This window comes from Meriones unguiculatus, chromosome 7 (genome assembly GCF_030254825.1).
Source record: "Meriones unguiculatus strain TT.TT164.6M chromosome 7, Bangor_MerUng_6.1, whole genome shotgun sequence".
Classification (NCBI taxonomy): domain Eukaryota; kingdom Metazoa; phylum Chordata; class Mammalia; order Rodentia; family Muridae; genus Meriones; species Meriones unguiculatus.
In genome coordinates, this window is record NC_083355.1 from 51721441 (window position 1) to 51741771 (window position 20331).

At 42.7% G+C, this 20331-nt stretch overlaps 1 protein-coding gene across 17 annotated transcripts in view; it reads left to right on the plus strand.

Annotated features, from left to right (window-relative positions):
- LOC110566715 (histone-lysine N-methyltransferase, H3 lysine-36 specific-like) overlaps positions 1-19945 on the plus strand; it is a 33985-nt gene extending 14040 nt beyond the window's left edge. For 5 of the 17 annotated variants that reach the window (XR_009592937.1, XR_009592938.1, XR_009592947.1 and 2 more), the window contains 3 exons: positions 6386-6521; positions 6865-7356; positions 8476-8561. Coding sequence is in view for 1 of the 17 variants with exons in the window: in XM_021664610.2 (XP_021520285.1) it covers positions 6386-6521; positions 19282-19346 (201 nt within the window). In the remaining 16 variants the exon portion in view is untranslated. Of the gene's footprint in view, positions 1-6385; positions 6522-6864; positions 7357-8475; positions 8568-11391; positions 12694-13742; positions 13868-13972; positions 14130-17375; positions 17464-19281 lie in introns of those variants that run through there. The other 12 variants (XR_009592941.1, XM_021664610.2, XR_009592940.1 and 9 more) reach the window with 11 other exon arrangements.
- Positions 19946-20331: the final 386 nt, after the last annotated feature.

Consider the following 20331-nt stretch of genomic DNA (forward strand, 5'->3'; position numbering starts at 1 on the left):
TGGCTGACTGAATGGCTGAATGTATAAAAAGATCTTGCCACTAATTAAGCCTGATGATATGAGTTCAGTCTCTGAGCCCCACATGGTGGAATGGACCTCTACATATATCTTTTGGTTTTTTGAGATGGGTTTCTCTGTGTAGCAGTGGCTGTCTTGAAACTCTTTATAGACCTTGTTGTCCTTGAACTCACAGAAATCCATCTGCTCAGACTCCCAAATGCTGTGATTAAAGATGCCCAGAAAGTACTCATTTAAAAAAAACAAAACAAAACAAAACAGTTTTTGTTTGTCTGTTTGTTTGTGATTGATACCAGTGATTAAACCCAGGACTTTGAGCATGCCAGCTAAGAGTTACTACTATATGCTCAAGTACTTGAATTGCCTTTAAGTAAGACCATGATAGGGTTTGGTCAGCGATGAGTTTTTCAATTTGTAGTAGGTACTATTTTTTGTTTTTTCGAGACAGGGTTTCTCTCTATAGCCCTGGCTGTCTTTGAGCTATCTCTGTAGATCAGACTGGCCTCGAACTCACAGAGATTTGCTTGACTGTGCCTCCCAAGTGTTGGGATTAAAAGCATACAAAGTCCCCCTTCTTTCATATGATTCCCTGCACTCTGCCAAAGGTTTGGTTATGAGTCTTAGTATCTGCTTTGATACACTGCTAGGTAGAGTCTTTCAGAGGCCCTCTGTGGTAGGCTCCTGTCCTGTTACTTGTTTTCTCCTACATCCAATGCCCATCCCATTTGTCTTTCTAAGTGAGAAAGACATCATCTTACGCCGGGTCCTCTTTCTTGTTTATCTTCTTTAGGTGTATAGATTTCAGTATGTTTATCCTATCTTATAGGTCTATATAAGTGAGTATATACCATGTGTGTCTTTCTGCTTTTGGGATACCTCATTCAGAATGATCTTTTCTAGATCCTACCATTTTGCCTGCAAATTTCATGATTCCCTCATTTTTTATTCCATTGTGTAAAGATACCACAATGTCTGTATCTATTCCTCAACTGAGGGGCATCTGGGTTGTTTCCAGGTTCTGGCTATTATGAATAAAGCTGCTACAAACATGATTGAGCAAGTGTCCTTGTTGTGTACTTGAGCAAATTTTGGGTGTATGCCTAGGAGTGGTATAGCTGGTATTGAGGAAGCATTACTCCTAATTGTCTGAGAAAGCGCCAGATTGATTTCCAAAGTGTTTGTTCCAGTTTACATTCCCAGCAGCAGTGGAGGAGGGTTTCCCTTTTTCCACAACCTCTCCAGTATGTGTTGTCATTTGAGTTTTTGATTTTAGCCATTTTGATGGGTGTAAGGTGAAATCTCAGGGTCATTTTGATTTTCATCTCTGATGGCTAAGGATGTTGAGTATCTCTTTAAGTGTTTCTCTGCCATTCTGTATTCCTCTACAGAGACTTCTCTGTTTAGCTCCGTACCCCATTTTTAAATTGGATTACTTGATTTATTGCTTTTTTTAAATTTTATTTATTACACTTTATTCACTTTGTATCCCCCCATAAGCCCCTTCCTCCTCCTTCTTCACGCATGCCATTCCCCAAGTCCACTGATAAGGGAGGTCCTCCTCTTCTTCCTTCTGATCTTAGTCTATCAGATCACATCAGGAGTGGCTGCATTGTCATCTTCTGTAGCCTTGTAAGGCTGCTCCCCCCTCATGGGGAGGTGATCAAAGAGCAGGCCAATCAGTTCATGTCAGAGGCAGTCCCTCTTCCCATTACTATGTAACCCACTTGGACACTAAACTGCCATGGGCTACATCTGTGCAGTGGTTCTAGGTTATCTCCATGCCTTGTACTTTTGGAGTATGAGTCTCTAGGAAGACCCCTGTGTTCAAATTTTCTGGTTCTGTTACTCTTCTGGTGGGGTTCCTGTCCTCTCCAGATCTTACTGTTTTCCACTTTTTACATAAGATTCCATGCACTCTGCCCAGCAGTTGGCTATAAGTCTCAGGGTCTGCTTTGATAGTCTGCAGGGCAGAGCCTTTCAGAGACCCTCTGTGACAGGTTTCTAGGTTGTTTCCTTTTTTCTTCTTCTGATGTCCATCATCTTTGATTTATTGCTTTAGTTCTTTATATATTCTGGATATCAGCCCTCTGTTAGATATAGGGTTGGTGAAGATCCTTTCCCAGTCTGTCGTTTTGTTCTGACAACAGTGTCTTGCTTTACAGAAGCTTTTCAGTTTCATGAGGTCCCATTTATTGATTGTTGCTCTAAAAGTCTGTGCTGTTGATGTTCTGTTCAGGAAGTTGTCTCCTGTGCCAATGAGTTCCAGGCTCTTCCCCACTTTTTCTTCTAACTGATTTACTTTATCTGGTTTTATGTTGAGGTCTTTGATCCACTTGGACTTTAGTTTTGTGCAGGGTGATAAATGTGGGTCTTTTTTTCATTTTTGTGCATGTGGACATGCATGTAGCACCATTTGTTGAAGATGCTGTCTTTTTTTCCATTGAATGGTTTTGGTTTCTTTGTCAAAAATCAAGTATTCATAGGTGTGTGGGTTTATTTCTGGGTCTTCTATTTGATTCCATTGATCCTCCTTTCTATTTCTACGCCAATACCATGCAGTCTTTATTACTATTGCTCTGTAGTACAGCTTGGATCGGTGATGGAGATACCTACAGATGATCTGTTGTTGTACAAGATCATTTTGGAGATTCTGGGTTTTTGTTGCTCCATATGAAGCTGATAATGTTTCTTTCAAGGTCTGTAAAGAATTGAATTGGTATTTTGATGGGAATTGCGTTGAATTTGTAGATTGCTTTTGGCAGGGTGGCCATTTTCGCTATGTTAATCCTAGCAATCTATGAGCACGGGAGATCTTTCCATCCTCTGATATCTTCTTGAATTTCTTTCTTCAGAGACTTAAAGTTTTTTTTCAAACAGGTCTTTCACTTGCTTGGTTAGAGTCATCCCAAGATACTTTATGTTATTAGTGGCTATTGTGAAGGGTGTTGTTTCCCTGATTTCTTTCTCAGCCCTTTTGTCTTTGGTATATAGGAGGGCTTCTGATTTTTTTTTTTTTTGAGTTGATTTTATATCCTGCCACTTTGCTGAAGGTGTTTATCAGCTGAGGGAGTTCTTTGGTTGAATTTTGGGGGCCGCTCATATATACTATCATATCATCTGTGAATAGTGACACTTTGACCTCTTGCTTTCCGATTTGTATCCCCTTGATCTCTCTGGAGATTGGGATTCTGATCCAGATGCCTTCTGGAAAGTCCTGGGGCCCCTCCACTGTGCCCTGAGAGGCCCGGTGCCTGGTGTGCCTAGCTTGTTTGGCAGGTCTGCTGGACTTTGGTGGCTATATAGCATATTATCTGTCACCGAGGGTTTGGGTGGGCCGGACAGTCAGTGGCTGAGAGACCCTGAGGAGTCAGTATGGCCGCTAGCACACCTGGGACCCTGAGAGGATGGTGCTGTGGATCTGGGACTCCAAGACCGGTACAGCTGGCAGTTGCCGCTAAGGGGCTAGGACCCCGCCTCCAACCACTACAGACCCCAGTCAGTGAGCTCTGAGCTGAGAAGCTTGTTGAGTCGGCTGTGCTGAGGAGAAGGATGTCCGAGAAAGGAGAAGTGCCGGGAGATCAAAGGATCGTTTCTCTCCTTCCCCAAACAAGTCCCCGGGAGACTGAAGACCAAAGTTCTCACCTCATGTGATGTTCCTGTCGTTTAGAAAGCCTCACTGTCGTTTTCCTGGCTTCAGAAGTCCATCCACTCACCAACTCAGGCATTCAGCTCTTCGGCAGCTCAGAAACTATGTGTGCTAGTCTCCATCTTGCCTCCGCCCCCCTCATTTTTTATTTTTTATTTTAATCTTGAGGTTTGTGTATACATATGTGAGTGAAGGTACTGGCATGAAGGTCAGAGTATAACCTTGGATCGTGTCACTGGTTGCCTAGACTGTCTGGCCAGCAAGCTCTGGAGCTCTGTCTTGCCTGTGTGCTTCCCCAGTGCTAGGACCTATGACTTCAAACTTGGGACACTCTTTCCATTCTTCAGTTAGTGGCCAATTTATATTTTTCTGCTTTTTTGACTGTGAACATTTATATAAATTTATGTGTGTGTTTATTTTCCCCTGGTTCTGGGTATGGCATACAGGCTATTAAGGATGGTAGGCAAGTACTCTACCACTGAACTGAGCCTGTTACTCTTGAGTATATCTATGAGTAGAGTTACTGGGTCATATGGTTATTACTCTTACTCTATGTAAAGAAATCTTTTAATCTCTTAGAATTTTTTTTTTGTTTAGATTTGTTTTATGTACATTGATTTTTGTCCTCATGCATGCATGTTTACCTTGTGAATACCAGGTGCCTAACAGAGGTCAGAAGAGGGTGTCAGATCCCCTGGAATTGTAATTAATGGATTGAGTGCTGGGAACCAATCCTGGGTCCTCTGTATTCTGAGCCATCTCTCCAGTCTGGATCTTTTGACCTCTTAACAGGGTGTATTAAAGTTACTATCTTGCTTTTTCCACCAGTACTTGTTATTTTGCTAGTAGCTTTGATTCTTATTCCTTCATAACTGAGCACATTTTTTTTTTTTTTTTTTTGGTAATGTGTCTTGATAATACAATGTGTTGCACTTGTTTTTAAAAGTATTTTATTAGGGGTTCCTTAAAGCCTCTTCAAACCCCCAGCTCTAGGTAGGAGAGAGAACATTAATGGTTGCAGACCCCATTACTTCTCCTGGCTGTTTAGGGTCCATGGGTTCTTTTTGGGATCATACCAAACTCTGTCAACAGCAAAATCAGCAAGCATTCTCCACTGTCTCTTTCCTCTGAGCTGCTGTGCCACAAAGCATCTCTGCTCTAAACAGCCACTCACCACAGCTCACCCTTTTTCTTCTGGACTCTTCTTTATATCCCTCAGTGTCCTAGACCACACCTCTCTTCCTCTTCCTGCAGGAGGGAGGCCATTGTTACCAAGTGGCAAAGACCATTATCAGCTGTGGAGGCAATTATCAGCTGTGGAAAAACTAAAATTCCACACTTGAGATTAAAACAAAAACATTTATATTACATAACTGGGATTTTTAAGAAACCAAAATTCCCATTACAAAAATGTAATCCATTTGTAATAAGTAAATGAGGAGAAGGCAGAACCAGTTCCATGTCCTCAGTTATATGGTTGATCCTTTTAAGTAAATAACTGAGATGTTACTGTCAGTGAATGATAAATGCAGTCATTAGTAGTTTGAGCTTCAGCTGTGTTATCCAACTTTGAGTCCTGGTTCTGCAATTCACTAAACAATTGTTACTCAATAGTGTGTGTAATGAACCCACAGTCCTCTGGAAGAGCATATATACACTTAATTAAGCCTTCTCTCCACCCATAAGTGAAAGTAGTCTTAAGGTTGAAAGATAATTTATATGTTGGAAGGAGCCCCATCCTTTATCTTTTAAATAAAGGCATTATTCAGCATTTACATGAATTATTTCCATGAATTCATTAATTCATTCCTTATACTTTTTTTTTTTTTTTTGGACCACTTGAGTGCCAAGCGGATAGTTTCAGGCATTTAGGAAGGAAAATTTAGTCTGATGGAGGAACTCTCTAAGCACCTTTGAAGACATGGCCCTTCCAGCAAAATGATACTGTTTTTTTGTCACCTTGGATTAAGCAGAGGTTGTTCTTCATCCTTGTATCTTAGATACTTTGGCCTCTGCAAAATATCTTAGTATATTCTCCCCCCCCCCTTTTTTTTTTGTATGTACAAGATTGAAAGCTCAGACTTTTGAAATATGATTTTTTTTGTCTCTGAAGGCAGGAAATTTGTGCTATTGAATTTGTGTTTTTTAGAGACATGGTGGGCCTGAGAGCTGTTATATAGACAGTTAGATATCAGATTAATCAGATATTATTTTTTTGTTTTGTTTTGTTTTTTGGTATTTTGTTTTGCTTTTTTTTTTGAGATAGGGTTTTTTCTGTGTGTAGTCCTGGCTGTCCTGTCAAAATAGTTTTGAGCTATTTTTAAATTATAACCATAATGAGAATATAAAACAAATTGAAAATTGTTCTAAAAAGGCTGTGTTGTAAATGGTTGATTTATGCTTATTTTATCATTGATTAGCTGAGTTGTCATCTATTAAAAAAAAAACAGTTATTATGGATGTGTGGGTGCTGTGTGCCACAGTGCTGATATGGAGGTCGTGGGTTAACGGGGTTTGTTCACCACATCATATAAATCTCAGGGATCAAATTCAGGTTGTCAGGCTGGGTGGCAGGCACTTTTACTCACTGAGCCATCTTCCTGACCCTGGCTAGGTTTTCATTTTGTGTTTAGGCATTGGCTTTTCAGAATTCTAATTGGATGATAATGCGTTGGATGTTTTCTTATCCATACTGATTCCCCATGTTTTGTCTGTCTAAAGTGTCAACGGAAGAAAACGTCTACACCACTGAAATATGAAGTTGGAGATCTCATTTGGGCAAAATTCAAGAGACGCCCATGGTGGCCCTGTAGGATTTGTTCTGATCCGTTAATGAATTCGCACTCAAAAATGAAAGGTAATAATGTATGGTTGATTATTTGTTATGAAATACAATGTGGAGTCATAAGCTTCAGCTGTTTTTAGTATGTCTCATGATTTTTGTTTCTTCCATTGTTTTCTTTGGAAATTTCATCTTTTTAATAAAAGTTTGTTTTACTCTGTGATTGAAAAGTAGTTAGACTAGGCATGTTGGGATTTGCCTGTACTCTCATAGTCTGAAAGGTTATGGCAGGAGAATCATGGATTTGAGGACAGCTATATAGTGAGACTATTTTAAATAATTCTCAGTTATATAATGGAAATGGAAAATTAGCGTTATCATTTATTGTATAGCCCCTTACCCCCTCTTATTTTCTTAGAGATGAGGTTTCACGTATCCCAGGCTGGCCTTGAATTGTCTGAGCACCTGATCTTCCTCCATATCCCACGTGCTGGGATTACAGGTGTGTGCCACCCAGTTTATGTGGTGCTATGTGTAGTCTGGGACTTTGTGCATTGTAGGCACATTACCAACTGAGCTCCATCTGTAGTTTTGAGATTTTTCATTTTTGTTTTTTTTGTTTCTCAAGACAGGGTTTCTCTGTGTAGCCTTGGCTGTCCTGGACTTGCTTTGTAGACCAGGCTGGCCTCAAACTCAGATCCATCTGCCCCAGCCTTCTTGGGCACTAGGACTAAAGATATGTGTCATCATTCCCAGCTTAATGATTGATTTTTATTTTATATGAATTGATGTTTTACATGCATGTATGTCTGTGAGAATGTTGGATCTCCTGGAACTGGAGCTTGAGACAGTTGTGAACTGCCATGTGAGCGCTGGGAATTGAAGCCTGGGCCTTCTGGAAGAGCAGCCAGTGAGTACTTTTAGCTCCTGAGCCACCTCTCCAGCACCATAGTGTTTGCTTTTTAAATTTTTTTGAAAGATCTTATTTTCATTTATTTTTTTCATTTTATGTATGTGAGCGTTTTTCTTGCATACACACGAAAAGTGGGCCTGATACCTACAGAGATCAGAAAAGGTGGCAGATTACCCGGGACCAGAGTGTAGATGGCTTTAGGTAGGTGCTGGGAGCCAAAAACCAACCCCTGGCCTCTTCAAGGTCAGCAAGTGCTCTCAAGATCTGAGCCATTTCTTCAGTCTTCAAATTTTTATTATTATTTATGTATGTGAGTGTTTTGCCTGCGTGTATGTCTTTGCAGCATGTGGGCACAGTGCCTGTGGTTAGGATCCTGTGAAACTGGAGTTACACACGGCTGTTGGTCACTGGACATGTAATTGAACCTGGTCCTCTAGTGCTCTTAACTACTGAGCCATCTCTCCATCCCTAATGCTTTCCTTTTTTGGTTGGTTTCTTGATGGGATTAGGAACATATCCTGAGACCTTGCACATACTACTAAACAAGTACAGTAAAGCTATTTTTTATAAGCCTTGGAAGGCTCCATTAGAATTAACTCAAGGGGAGTGATTGCTCTGGGAACAGAAAGTAGCATGCGTGTGTTTTGATGCTGAGGGTGGAAGGCAGCACATCATGCAGTGCCCGTAGTGTTGATACAAATTCTGTGCATGGTTCTAGAATGTGTGCCGTCATCTGAGAACTATAATACATGCTTTCAAAATATTCACTCTAATTGCTGTATTGGCATGTCACAGAAATTAGCAGCTGTTCCATTTGTATAGGAATGATTAAAGCTATAATGTCTTATCTGTGCATTTGATTACAGAAACTAATAAAATATCCTCTAAATAATAATTAGAGAAATTCACGGTAAGAGCCAGGCATAGCTCAACTTCTAAAGTTCTTGCCTAACATGAATGAAGCCTTGGTATAATCCTTAACACCAAATAAATGGCATGTGGTGGCACAAGTCTGTAATTAGGTGGGAGGCAGAGGTCAGAAATTGTAAAATGGGTGCTAGGAATCGAGCTAGGGTCCCCTGCAATATGTGCTCTGATCCACCTCTTGTTTTTTAGACAGTATTCTGTAGCCAAGGCCAAACTCAAAATTATGGAGTTTAGGATGACCATGAACTCTGGATCTACCCGACTCCTGGATTGTAGGCAAGTATCACTAACCTTAGCTTAGGTGGATTTTTTTTAACCTTTTGTTTTTCCCCTTCTTTGAGACAGATTCTCACTATGTAGCCCTGATTAGACTGGAACTCTTCTGTAGATCAAACTGGTTTTAGATTTATAGAAATCTGCTTGCCTCTGTCTCCTAAGTGCTGGAATTAAATGCACATACCCAGCCCTTGACTTATTTTTAGATACATCTCTTGATACAGCCCAGGATGGCTTAGAACTCTGCCTTTGAGTCCTCCTGCATTGGGCTTCAGAGTTGTGGTATTAGTTGTGTCATGACCTCCTCCCCTCCCCGTATGCCTGGATCTTTTGATACTTAGTTTGAATTATTTCAATCATTACTTTCTCTGTAGAAGTTGTGAGTTAGTGCTGGATAAGGATGCTGGTAGTGTGGACTTAAGAGATGCCTATTCTTGTAATTCTAACACTTGTGAGGCCAAGGCAGGGTAACTGTGAGCTTAAGGCCAGCCTAGGCCTGAGTTTAATGCCTCAGGCAATAATCCCTTAAAAAAAGATTGTGTGTGTAGGTCATAGGACAACTTGGATTAACTCTCCCCCTTAGATTAGCTGCAGTGTCCTCCCACCAGCATTCACAAGCCCTGGCTGGCCTGGCTGCTGCTACCTCAGCCCACTGCAAGCTGTGCTTCTGCCCCTGTGCTTAGAACTTGTGAAGGACATAGCCACTTGAAAAAAGAAGCATCTGCTCATGTTGTTCTGATCCTAAACTGTTCACCATGTTTGACTAACATGTAGACTGTGTCCTCTTACCTCCACTTAGGCTAGAGGTCTCTTTCTGTTGGCTTCATTGCTGTAATCTGTGCCTAGAACAGAGCCTGGCACACTAAACTGGCTCTAAATAGTGTGGACAGGACATGCGTATTGGGAAGCATAGAGCTTGCTTGCTACGTATCTGTTAGCTCTTAGTGTCTTGATGGGACCACGAAGGGCGCTGGAGCCAAGCCACTGATGCTGTTCTGCACTGTCAACCTGTGTTACTGTGTGGACCAGTGGGGCTCCTGTGGGCTACAATTTGGGGGACTGGTCTGTCTAACATTTCCTGTGTTTGCTTCTGCTATAAGTTGAAAGCAGCCCCTGTGTCAGCTGTGTGCATCAAGTGTCTGCATGCTCCAGCCCACAGCCACAGTGCCTAGGCAGGCTACTGATGGTGTCTTTCCATTTTCTCCTCTGTGAGATGGAAATAAGGAATATGCTGCATTGTGCTAAATTCCCAGGACACCAACCCAGTGACCAGAGGGGATGTCAGCTATTAGACTAATATGATAGTTGGAGCCGGGTGGTGGTGGTGGTGCACATCTGTAATCCCAGTAGAGGCAGGTGGATCTCTGTCAGTTTGAAGCCACTCTGGTCTACAGAGCAAGTCCAAGATAGCCAAGGCTACACAGAGAAATCTTGTCTTGAAAAAGTAAAAGACATGGAAAAGATTATACAAAATTAGTATTTTAGAAAAGAGATGTTGGAGATGGAGAGATGACTCAGTGGTTAAGAGCACACACTACTCTCTTGAAAGACCTGAGTTTGGTCGGATGATTCTCAATGCTTTAACTCCAGCTCCAGAGGGATCTGATGTGTTCCTCAAGAACGTGTACACATGCACACATGCATGTGCATATACACACACACTTAAAAACAAAAACCATAAAATATGTGTAATTGATAGATTGAGTCTGAGAATGTAGTTCTATGTTAAGCTTGCTCAATATGTGTAAGGCCATGGATTTGATCCTCAGCACGGGGCGGGGGGGGTGGAGGGAAGGGAAGGACAAAGGGAAGGAAGGAAGGAAAGAGGAAGGAAGAAAGGAAAGAAATAATGATATGTCCAAGGAATTTTGCACCTGTTTTTGGCCATTGAGGCCAGGCAGCAGAGGGTAGGTTGGACATGAGAGAAGCAACAGCTTTACAGAGAGAGCCACAAGTCATCTATAGTTTAGGCAAGACATTCTGACAACTGTGTGTAGTTCACTCCTGGCTAGAAAGTTGTTATCTTTGTTGAACAGGAAAATCCTTCTGCTGATCTGAAACCCACCTCTTCTCTTGCCTCACCTTGGCTCGGCTCCTCCATAGTGACATGGGGCAGCTGGTGGAGGTTGTTGCCTGGTAGTACCTTCCCAGCATATATGGTACCCATTTCCTAGAACCCTCATACCTACAGCATGACATGTGAGCCATTGATCATCCGGTCATCATTCCTCAACGTTGTCTCTGTAAAATGCTGTGCAATGCAGGGCACAGGGCCAGCAACTGACTACCTTTGATCACTGAGTCCCACACTGTGAGACGCTGCAAAGTGAGATGCAAGTACTATCTGCATTTGTGGACAAGCTGTGCCGATCGTTGCCTGCAAGCTATAAATATCTGCCTCATCACTTAGAGCCTCATTTTCTTTAGATAGAATGACTGGGCCTTACTCAGAAAACATCCTTAAGGAAGGTATCTTGATTTGAATAACGTAGAAATGAGTGAAAAGAAGCTACATATCTTGATTTTGTGGAAAAAGAAATGTTGGCCGGCCTCCACAGTGTCACATTAAGTCTGACCTTAATGTTCTGGGACATTTCAGCCTAGTATCATGTATAAGTCACAGCATCCCAAGCAATGGTATGGGTTCTATGGCTTGAAAACTGTCCGTTTCATTAGCGCAATTAATCGGTAACTTGTTCCCAAGTTCTTGGTATTTACGTTGGCTGTCCCTATCCTAATTTGTATTTATGTTTGTTATAAGGACAGCGCCTGCTCATTTTTTGCTGATTTAGCTTTAGCTTCACCAGATTTACCTTTCTCTCATTTCAGTGTCTTGAACTGATGGTGGTCCTCACTGGGAGAGTTGCTTGTGTCTGTGGGACGCTCGGGGCAGAGGGTGGCTCAACCCTCCCACCTTCACCTCAAGCCCTGCCCTGCAAAAGGCTTTTACTCCTCCTCATCATTGCCCATCACACAGTAACCAGTAGGGCCATCTGCAATGCAGGTCAGATTATGTTATACACACTCTTAGGACATCCAAACTCGCCTTTGCTCATTTCTCCAGCCCTCATTCAGTCCCACTGAGGACTCAGGCTGTCCTCATTCACTCCCACTGAGGACCTTATACTGCACTGGACTAGATGTTTGGCGACATAGCACATCATCATCTCTGCCCTGAAACTGAATTGCCCTCAGATGGGCTGTGTAACCTGCTCACAGCCACCTTCCTATAATGCCATGCTTCCTGTTTCCAGAGACAGAGATGGAGCTTTTTCTTCCTCTGGGTGCATGTCAGCCTCCCTGTCCTGTGGATGTTTGTGTGAAAGTGAAATTTTAACTTGACTTTTAATCTGGCAAGTGTCAAGTTACAAAGGCATGCCCGGGCTTAGCAGGACCCAGACATGTTGGCTCGTGTTGACAGCTCTCTAGAATGCTATAAAATGAACACGAGCTCCCAGGGATTAGCTTGCATGTGACCTGTAGCTTATTTTAGATTTGCTGGTGGTGTTTGCTGGGTGGTTCAGCCACAAGTTTGCTTGTTTTAATAGTTGATTTTAATGTGTGCCCCTTGAGCTGCAAGGATATCAATAAAGCATTTAACCTAGCTGCTACCACTCCGTGAACAGGTCACCAGAACATGGTGTGGCCATTTCCTGAGTACCAGTGCCTCTGCCAAGGGAGCCATTTTGTTCCTTTTGGTAGTGACTCTGCCTTCCTGTTTACCCCAGAAGTAGAATTGGAGTTGTCTATCATGTTCTTTTGTCTCCTCATTGTGACATTTGCCCTTCCTTTTTATATTTATGGTTGTGAGCCCAGCCTTTAACAGCTGAGCCATCTCTCCAGCCATGCCCTTCACTTTTATATCACACAGAAAAGGGACCAATTCTCTTGGCATGGGAGGGTGGAGCCAGGTCTGGCAGCCTTACTCATTAGGGCCGTATTGTAGCTAAAATCTGAGACCTCAGAGCATTTTTCCTGCACTGATGACTGAGTCTTGGAAGAACTTACAAGACTTTCTTTTTCTTAAAGCCACGGTATCAGTAAAAGAACTCAGGGTAGATCAAACATCTCTTGAGGGCCTACTCCTGTGATTGTAAAAGGTCCCTGGAGCAGAACGAAGAGGCGGGAGAGGTGAGAGGGAGTTTGGGTGGCAGGGCAGCATGGAATAATTCTGTGATGGGGCCCACATTGGTGCACTGAGGATACCCCTGTGACACAGGCACAGAGGAAAGAGCTGTAAGTGTGTGTATGGGGGAGGGTGGCCCCAGGTCCTTCTTGCCTGCAGGCTTTGCATTGACTGCTCCGGGGAATTGGCTAGTTCTGCCACTCCCTGCGCTCAGCGTTAAGCAGCCCAGGCAACTGTGAGATTGGAGAACCAAGGAAAGACATTGCTTTTGGAAGGCAGGAAGAAGGCCTGAGCTACATTTTCTGTCCCAATGAATGGAGCTTACCTTTGCTTTGACACTAAATCTTGGCCAGAAAGCTGAGACACAGACACACACTTGGCCTTTCTGATGCCCATGTTCCATATAAAGAAGGGAAAAGCAGCCGCTGCATTGTTGGACTGTTTGATTCAGTGAGGCACCATGTCAGTTATTCTGTCACAAGGTTCCAGCAGAGCGGGTCAGAGGCAGGCTTCCCCACATTGTTGGGTCCTGTGAGGGTTAGTGAAGGCTTCCCTGGAGCCTGAAGAATATGGAGTTGAGGATGACTACATAAGTCTGACCATGTGATTGCCATCTGACCAGCTAGGTGGGGTAGGATGGCATCTGAGCAATCAGAAGATGTTTTTAAAGAGATCACTCTGGATGGGAATGTAGCCCAGTGCTAGGGTGCTTGCCCAGCATGTGCAGGCACTGGGTTTCACCACTAACTCCTACCTGTCGACACACTCGATAGACACATGTACACACATGGACAGATACGTATATGCACATACACATATACAAACATACATATTTGCATACACATGGACACACACACATATACATCTACACACACATACACATAAATATATGCATGTACATAGACACATATACATACATGCACAGACAGACACGTGCATATATATATGCATACACATACACACATGGACACAGATGCACTATGTGTTGAAAGCCTAATGATATCATTTAGAGTTATTTTGGCCCTGGCCATAAACTTTTTATTCATACTTCCAGGCAAGGAAAAATATGCAAGCAGTGCAAGGGATGGTGAAATTCTCAAGTTTGATGGTGCTGGTATGATAAAAATTTGGTGGAATCCCTGGAGAGGGTCATTTTGTCCGTAACCCCAACATTCACTGGTGAGAGTCTTGAATTATAGTCTAGAAGAAAACAGATCATGAGGGTGGGTGGGTTGCTATGGATCTTGTCTTGATTTTCTCATCTTCGTGCCTCTACCTCCCCAGCATTGGGCTGATACCATACCTGCTTTAGGTTGTACCAGGGATTGAACCCAGAGCTTTATGCTTTCTAGACAACCTTCTATCTCCTGAACTACATCCTCTGCTACTGGGACCCAGAATTTCTATATGATTCTGGAGGCAACACAACTCAGTCCCTTAAGTAAGTAACACATCACTTATTTAAGCACCTCTGTAGCCAGTATCCAGAATAATGTGACTGTCTGTCCAAAGTGATGTAATTTCTTCCTATGTTAAGAGATGCCTCTGTGATTGCCCATCATCAATCAGATTTGTGGAGTTCTCCATCCCTGTGTTGTGCTTGTCTAAGTCTTTGCTGTGTCCTGGGTCCGAGTGCTTGTCTCTGCTCTTGGCTCCCAGAGCATTGTCCCTGATGCTCTAAGTTTTTCTCTCCAGTGCCTCCACTGACCCTTGGGTTTTGTAAAGAAAAGGTTCTTTTCCTTGTGGATGACACTCAGGACAGTAGGAAAGTTGGATAGACACACAGAATTGTATGTGCAAGGAGTGTGCATTTGTGCATGCATTTGATTGTGCATTGCATGTGTGTGTGTGTGTATGTATGTGTGTCTTAGATGGGGTCTTATTTAGCCCAGCCTTAAAATTTGCTTTGTAGGCAGGTATAACCTTGACCTTGACTTCCTGATCTTCGTGCCTCTACCTCCCCAGCATTGGGCTACCATACCTGCTTTATGTGGTATCAGGGATTGAACCCAGAGCTTCATGCTTCCTAGGACAGACAACCCTCTATCTCCTGAACTTCATCCTCTGCTATTGGGACCCATAATTTCCATATGAATCTGGGGGCAACACAACTCAGTCCCTAACACTTAAGCTCCTGTGTAACCAGTATCTGGAATAATGTGAACTCAAGTCATCTGAAGAATGTGACTGTCTGCCCAAGGTGATGTGACCTCTTCCTATGTTAAGAGATGCTTCTATGATTTGGGTATTTGATCTACATTTTGTGGAACTCTTTGGGAACTATCAAGAAATGTGGTCTTGTCAGAGGAGTTGTCTCACTGGGGGCCAGCTTTGATCCTGCCATTCCTTCTCCTTCCACCCCCACTCTCCACTCTGTGTATGTGTTTGTGTGTATGATGTAGTTCTGATGTGAGCTCTCAGATGTAGTGCCACATCTATCTGCCTGTTGCCATGTTACATGCCATGACGATCATGGCTTTTCAACTAACCCTCTGAAATCATGTGCTCCAAATAAATCCTCCTTTCTATAAGTTACCTTGGTCATGGTGTGTTATCAAAGCAATACAAGGTAACTAAGGTGGGTAATATTGTTATTTATTTTAAGTTTTTTAAATCTGTAATTCACAACTTTTACTAGCCTAAGCTCAGTGGGTGGGGTCCCCACAGACTAATTTACATGAGTGTGAAATTTCACACTTTATCTGAGGTTTGGGGGCATTGAGAATGACATGACCTCTAATAAGGAAGCCCATGATCTGCAGATTAGAGACTGAACTGTTGGGCAACATAACTTACAAAACAGCTTAGAGACAAAACCCAACACTTGGTTTCATCTAAATCCATATTCCAAGCATTGGATTGTCCAGCTGCCCAGCTCCTTAAGATGACAACAGGCAAAAAGAACTACAAACTGTCCAGTGCAGTGAGCCCATTTTCCCTTCCCTTTGGCAGAAAAGCTAAGCTCTCAGGCAGAATTGTGCTGGTGTGTTTGCATGCTGTAACCAAGGATTTGGAATCCTGATGATGCAATCTTTCCTGTTGCCTCTTTCTTCACTATGCCTGTATGTGGCAGAGGGATTAAGTCATTTTGCTTCATCTTCTGACATACTTCTTTGACCCAAATGTTTCTGCAACATTCACCTGACAGGGTTAAAAAAACAAACTCACTGGAACCATCTTTGTAAGCTAATGACCCTTTGATTTATTGAGCTTTATGTGCCTCATAACAGTCAAAGTGACTTGTGATCAGGGAAGAGGTGGGCAGCAATTTCCCCATTTTCTCCAGTAGTCTGGACTCAGCTGGAGACCACTGTACCATGGCAACTTCCATTTCAATGACATTATTTCTAATAAATGACTACTCTGCAGTTTACGGGGTGTTTCTGGCCCTGGCTCAGCATAGCCAGCAGGAGTTGGGGACAGGGCTATTTCCTGTCCTCTCTACCCAACAGTTTCTGCTTCACTGTGAAAGATCACAGGAGTATTTGATGTTAGTTCTTGGAATGGCAATCAGTTAATTAAAATCACCAAGAGTCTGAACAGATTGAACATAAGCCACACATCATTGGCAGCAGGCTGGAGTCAGAAAGTCAGGTCCAAATAAGCCCTCAGCAGGGCAGGGACCAGGAAATGCTTCTTCTTAGCCAAGCTCTCCATCTTAAGTAATAACAAGTGGCAGTGAGGTAAGAGGAGGCAGAAATGGAGATGCAGTGGTCATTCATCTTTGCCTTGTAGCCTCATTCTGCTACCAGCAAAGCTCTTAACCTAAAGAGTAGTCATGAAGCTGGAATGCTCCTCATTTTAAATCTGTCTAAGTGTGCAGTTTCAGTGAGAGAGGGAAAGGGAACAAGGATGGCAGAGGGCCTGACATCACAGCACTTAGCAACAGTCATCCCAAAGAGCTGGAGCTAAGAGTGGGTCCCAAATGGTGCTTAGATGAAGCTTGCCAAGTTTCATGTCACAGAGACTCTTCTTTCAGTGCTCTTGCCCTTGGCTTCGACCCACCTCTGTAGCCTTCGTGTCTGAGATTGGCTGAGTATAACCAGTCTAGGCTACCTCTCATGACATGAAAATAACAGCAAATAGGACTTTGCTCTCTGCATACCAAGGCCACTCATGTCAAAGATACTTACAAGACCACAGTGCTGCCAAAAAGGCAGTCTTCCAGATGCAGGGTAGATGATGGAAGCATCGTCCAGTTGATTTGCACTGAGGAGATGAACGAAGTTACATTCCTTCTCTTGCAGGACACCAAACAAGCCTGTCAAGGGCTTTGTGAACACCAGTTTGTGGCTTTCTTTAGTAAAAATGTTGAGGGATGAAGTAGGTTGTGAAATCATGGCCTGGGCCTTCAAGGAAGTAACCTGAACTATTTTCTGTAAATTACAAAATATCTTTACAAATACATTCAAATTGTTGATTTTAATTGGCAGGGAGGCTAATTATATATGATCTGTAAGCCCAGATCATATATAATTAGCCAGGAATAAGGTTGTGCCAGGAGCACATCTCCTGGGGTTCTAGAATAAAATTATGGACAGATCCATCTGAAGATTCAACTACAGCATAACAGGTAAACAACTAATTTGGGAGTAGAAGGAAGACATGTGACTTTCAAAATCAGCTGCATACTTACTGGGGACTACATTGATTTTTATTCCATTCATAATTATATCTCATTCGGCAGTAATAGAAGACCCCAAGTTCATCTTCTATTTCAAAGAAACCTGTTTAAGAAGCCCTTAAAGTTTATAGTTCTTCACTATGGTGTTCAGGTAACTGAGAAATTGAAAATAGTAGATTAAAAAAAATATGGGTATATGGGGGTGCTTGTGGGGAGGTCAGAGCACAGTGTTCACCTTTGGTTTGAGACCAGATCTCTCATTGGCCTGAAACTGCCCACTGGCCAATGAGCTTCCACCTCTGCCTATCTCTGCCTTCTACCCCAGCATCCATGGGATTATAGGCTCAGGCCAGTCTACCCAGCTTTCTAATGTGGCTTCTAGGGATTCAAACCCAGGTCATCGCACTGACAAGACCAGTACTATACTGTGTGAGCTCTCCCAACAGTCCTGGAATAGGAATAAAATTCTTCCTGTAGAACTAAGAGAGATCTTAAATGGTTCACCATTTGCCTCTGTGCATATTTATAGTGAAGAGGTCTAATGAGGGATGGGGACAGAAAACTGTTCAAGGATACATGGCTTACATGAGATAAGGGGAAGGAAATGCTGTCAGTCTTCATTTGCACTTCATTGTCCCTCATTGTTGTTTTCTTCCCCTTCATCTGTAAATACCAGCAATTTTCATGCTTCCACTGCAGATATGTAAATAAGCACCCACAGAAAACCAAAACCAGGTCCTCCTTTGTGTCTGTGTGCTTCTGTGACCACCTGACTCCTCTCTCATCTTGATTTCTAAGAAATCAATCTCTGCTGTCTTCAACTCTTACCTCCAACGATTAGTGGCCCGCTCTCTGTTCCAAATTGTCTATACATTTCTGTTTTCTTGCTGACACTACAGTTCTGTCGCTACCACCCTGCTCTGTTTCTGCCCTAGTTCTCAAATCTGCCACCTGCCCTCTGAGAGCATGTCTTTTGCTGGCATATCTACATTCAACATCACACAGTTCTTTATACCTATAAGCTCTGCCTGCAAGCTACATCTTTCAATTTATGGTTAACTACAAAGTAGGTATGAAGACTATACAGTAACAAGCTACATTCTGGACTACACTGCTGAACCTCACATCTGAACATCCAACCCTTTTTTGGAGGGGAGGGCAGTGGGAAGTCTCCATGAAAGCGCTTAAGTTCCTTTTATTTCAGTGTGTCAATGCAATTTACACTGAACACTAGCCTCCAGGGCCATTCATCTTTGTATATCCTGTACACCGAAGACACTCAGTAACATTGTTGGCTGAGTAGGACTTGCTTGGAATGCTGATGGAGAATGGGCATGCAGGTGTAAGAAGGGCTCCAAGCCATTCAAGGGCTAGAAGTTGGAATGTTGAGCATCAGTAATTCTAACAAACACAAGAAGACTTGTACCATCTAGGTATGGCTCTAACACTTCTCAAAGATGAGCTCATATAATCCCTCCAAATACCCATGAAGAGGCATGCCTCTTCCTGGTTTGCCCTCCCAGGAACACTACCTGGTTATGCTGAAGCCTGAGCAATACAATACCAGGTAGTCTGGCTCCAGAGGTGGGGGTTGTGCCACTTTTAAAGTACTTCCCCCTTAAAACAAACAAGCAAACACTAAAGGAGCTAAGCATGGCAATGCACTCCTTTAATCCTAGTGCTCAGGGAGGCAGAGGCAGGTGTTGAGTTCAAGGGCAGCCTGGTCTACAAAGTGAGTCTGGGACAGCTAAGACTACATAGTGAAACCCTGTCTCAGGAAAGAAAAAAAAAAATAACAAAAACACTAAAGGGACAAATGTGTCTTGAGACATCTTTATTCATTGGAGTTTTATGATGGCATTTAACCCTCTGCCTTTTGTATATCAGAATTTCAGTCAACACTCACTGAGATTATAATGGGTACTGATAAATTAATATGTCTATCACAGTTAACTTTCTTTTTGTTCAGAACTTTCAGGAAGCAATATGTCTTCATCCAAACAAATGGCTTTAGGTGGTGATGAGCTGGTGTAAAGAACTCCAGAATCCAGGGATGACTTCTCACCTGCTGCAGTTGCCCATGGCTGATCAAATATGGATGCAAATCCCATGGCTTAACTTCAGTTCAACCACAGCCACTGAACTCATTGGACTCCTTGGTGTGTTGTACATCCATGCCACATGTGGACGGGTTTTGTGCAAATAACCTACCTCCTGAACTCCTGGTCCTAGCTGACAGGGCTTTTCAGCAGGCCCTCAATATGCTGCTTAGCTTTGTTTCATTATTGGTTTTGGTTTGTTTTTGTCACCTTGGCACAAGCTATAGTCTTCTGGAAAAGGTAATCACAACTGAGAACATGCCTCCATCAAATTGGACTATAGGCATTTTGTGAGCAGTGCCACCTCTGGGCTGGTGGTCCTGGAATAAAACAGGCTTTCTACATCTCAGAAGCTTTATGTGGAGGGAGAACACGAAAAGGGATATCCCTCATAGTTTTCTTTTATAACAGGGTTATTTATAAGCAATCTTAAGTAAAAGAACATTTCTGAGTTTTTTTTTTAACTTATGATATAGTGAACAAAATTTTAGAAACAAAACTTCACAGTTTGGAATAAAATATCTTTTAAACACCTGTTTCAGTGTTTTGATTGACTAATCTATAAGTTAGCTCATCTTGTCCCATTCCAATTTAAACAGGATTATATTGTTGTTTGACTTTTCCTGGGGCACATGAACAAATGTCTACTTCCTCCATATAGGGCTCTACCAGCAGAACAAATAAACAACCTCAGGGGCTGGGGAGATGACTCCATGGCTGAGAGTGCTTGCTGCTCTCCAGAGGACCCATGTTCAGTTCCCAGCACCCATGTCAGGAGGCTCAACCCATCTATAACTCCAGTTCTAGGGGGTCCTTATGTCTCTGGGCTCCACAGGCGTCTGTGCTCGTGCTCATAGCCCATACGCAGACACACACTCTACACATAATTTAAGAATAAATCTTTAAAAAGAAACATTTTC